Source organism: Rutidosis leptorrhynchoides, chromosome 2 (genome assembly GCF_046630445.1).
Source record: "Rutidosis leptorrhynchoides isolate AG116_Rl617_1_P2 chromosome 2, CSIRO_AGI_Rlap_v1, whole genome shotgun sequence".
Classification (NCBI taxonomy): Eukaryota; Viridiplantae; Streptophyta; class Magnoliopsida; order Asterales; family Asteraceae; genus Rutidosis; species Rutidosis leptorrhynchoides.
In genome coordinates this window covers 604089103-604091634 of record NC_092334.1, presented here as the reverse complement: position 1 = coordinate 604091634, position 2532 = coordinate 604089103, and the positions used below count along the sequence as shown (strand labels likewise).

Sequence of the window (2532 nt, the reverse complement as noted above, 5' to 3'; positions counted from 1 at the left end):
ATATTGACATATTAATTTGAGCCCTTTCAAAAGTTTAGACTATTGTGCGATTGTTCCCTTGCACACCCTTTAAGACGCCACTGATTATTACAAATATACCCATTTAGGCCAAAACTGAATCATCCATAATCCAAGATCGTGTGCCTCTTACATCCCGAAAAGTTATGGTTACGATATGAAAAGCTTCAAAAACTAAACCGGTATTAACTAGATATCTACATGTTGAACAATAAACCTCGATAACAAATATTAATTAGTCACTGTTTTAAGCTTAGAAGGAACTATGACTTTCATTTTGTGTGACAGGTTATTGTATCAGGTTGCGAATTTAATGAGAAAGGTTATAAAACAACACCCAAGTGCTAATTATTTTTTCTTCAAAAAAACTAAAACTTTATAATTAAGGAACTTTGATCAACTTATAATAAAAGAACCTATCGAAACAATACAAAGAAAACTAGATCAGCCTCACAACAATACTGACTAGAGGGGTGCCAAGTTGAAACAAAGCAAGACAACCCAAAAAAAAACAAACAAACAAATGGAAAATAAACATACATATCTAAGAACCCCAGACCAAAACCTAACTACCACATCGTAACCACAAGCGAAAAAAAACTCAACTAAGGTTTTCCGCTGCAAGAGACGTTTTTTTTTTTTTTTCCTTCGCCCCCGAGTTTGCAACCTTCAACCTTTTCAAAAGACACCGACATTCTCGAGCGGGACGAGAATGAAAACATTTTTGTCGAGCCGAAACAGGAGGCCACTGAAGACCCCCACGATTTTTGCTAGTAGTTCGATGTCGAATGTTTGAACATTGTATCATTATTTTTAACTTTATACTCCCCATATATTTTAAGTATATCTAGTCCCCTTAAATTTAGATTCTTGTTTCGTCCACAAGAGTGGTTATAACATTGAACCCCTCCGTGGCGGGAAAATGAAACCACTAATACAGACAAAAATACTTTAATTAATTTCTATCCTATCCAACTCAATTGTGTGTATAATTTTTTTTCTAGTTTCCTTAAATAAAATCAACTATTTATACATAAAATTTTCTACACCGTATTATAATAACAATAAACAAAATTCATAATTATAGATTAAAAAATGGATAGAAAGGCTACACAAAACCAATGGTTTCGACAAAATATTAATCAAGTGCATTAGGGCCAGTACAGTAATTTACAACATGGTTCCAAACCCACTGTACCAAATACTTCCGTCGGATCCCGTACATATTATACGTGGCTCCATCTCTATCGTTCATCATTTGTCCTGTGTAGGACCCACCACCTCCTGTACCATAAATACCCTCACATAAATCAGCAATCTCCACCGGAAACACAGGATCCTGACCGGCGTACCAAGCATTTACCAACGGATTCGATGCTAATTCCGCTAATTCATGTCCTATAACACTAATCATTCCGTCAATTCCTAAATTCCCGTTTGGCGATTTCACTGGTTTTAATCCCGGAATGTAATCAGGAACTGCGAACGGGTACGCACATGTACCCGGACACAGTTTTCCTGAATTCCCGATCCATGCGTAGGGTAAAGTGTACCCTACGATGGACGAGAATGTAAAATAATGGAATCCGCATACGTTCTGGCAAAAATCCTGAACGTACACGTCATCTGCTGTTAGCAGCAGATACAGCCCGCCTTTTGGGCTGATTGGTAACGGTTTTGTTTTGGCAGTTACCGCGGCTTTTATCACGTGTTGTACGGAAAGTCTAGTTAACGACTTTCCGTGTGATAAAAGTCTGTCGTTTTTTTCTTCACCCAATTGAACGGTTCGAGAAATATTCGAACCAGTCTGGTCGGTGTAGAGCTGAACTGTTTTCCACCACCCGGAAACTGATGGGGACCGGGTGGTGGTATCAGATATCGAGTTGATAAACTCGCGGATGATCCGTTTTTGGGAACCGGACCACGTACCGTACCAGATAATGTGTACGGTTATATTGGTGGTTAAAACAGGACCCATATGGTATCGAAGTTTGACAAATTCTGAAGACCCTTCGTACTTTTTTGAAGAACCGAATTCGAGTTCGGTTTTATTGTTTTGTCGAGGCCAAGGTCGCCATGCAATCGAAGGGTGTATGAAGAGGAAGGTGGAAAGTACGGCGAGGATGATGATCGGTGGCGCCGGTGACCGGCGGTTTGTGATGGCCCACCGGCTCATATTTCTGTAGGGACTAGGGAGTGTGGTTGATGAGGGTAGCACAAAAATGTGTAACATTGCGACAGTGTATATATAAAGATGCAGTGAAAATGTTTGTGTCTATATTTTATAAAATGGTACATTTAGGTTTAGTTACTTTTGCCTTTTTTCCCTTACTGAAATGAGTATTCGCTTATTAGTCCCTCTATTATTTTGAAATCAACAAATATTTTACTACGAACCTAGTCCTTATGTCACATAAGATGTTGCAGAAAACGGCCGAGACGGTCATCACAACAGATTTACAGATTTACCAGTGTACCGTCATAACGGATCTAAAAGTGAATAAAAACATGCTT

General features: G+C 38.7%; 1 protein-coding gene across 1 annotated transcript; it reads right to left on the bottom strand.

Moving 5' to 3' along the window:
- Positions 1-1016: 1016 nt before the first annotated feature.
- On the bottom strand, positions 1017-2219 carry LOC139893426 (protein EXORDIUM-like 3). Its single transcript, XM_071876593.1, has one exon. It carries the CDS (start codon positions 2192-2194, stop codon positions 1157-1159), a length of 1038 nt encoding a protein of 345 aa, XP_071732694.1. The 5' UTR covers positions 2195-2219; the 3' UTR covers positions 1017-1156.
- Positions 2220-2532: the final 313 nt, after the last annotated feature.

Excerpts from the sequence above, each read along its gene's own strand:
- LOC139893426 (XM_071876593.1), bottom strand. The coding sequence starts at position 2,194 with ATGAGCCGGTGGGCCATCACAAACCGCCGGTCACCGGCGCCACCGATC.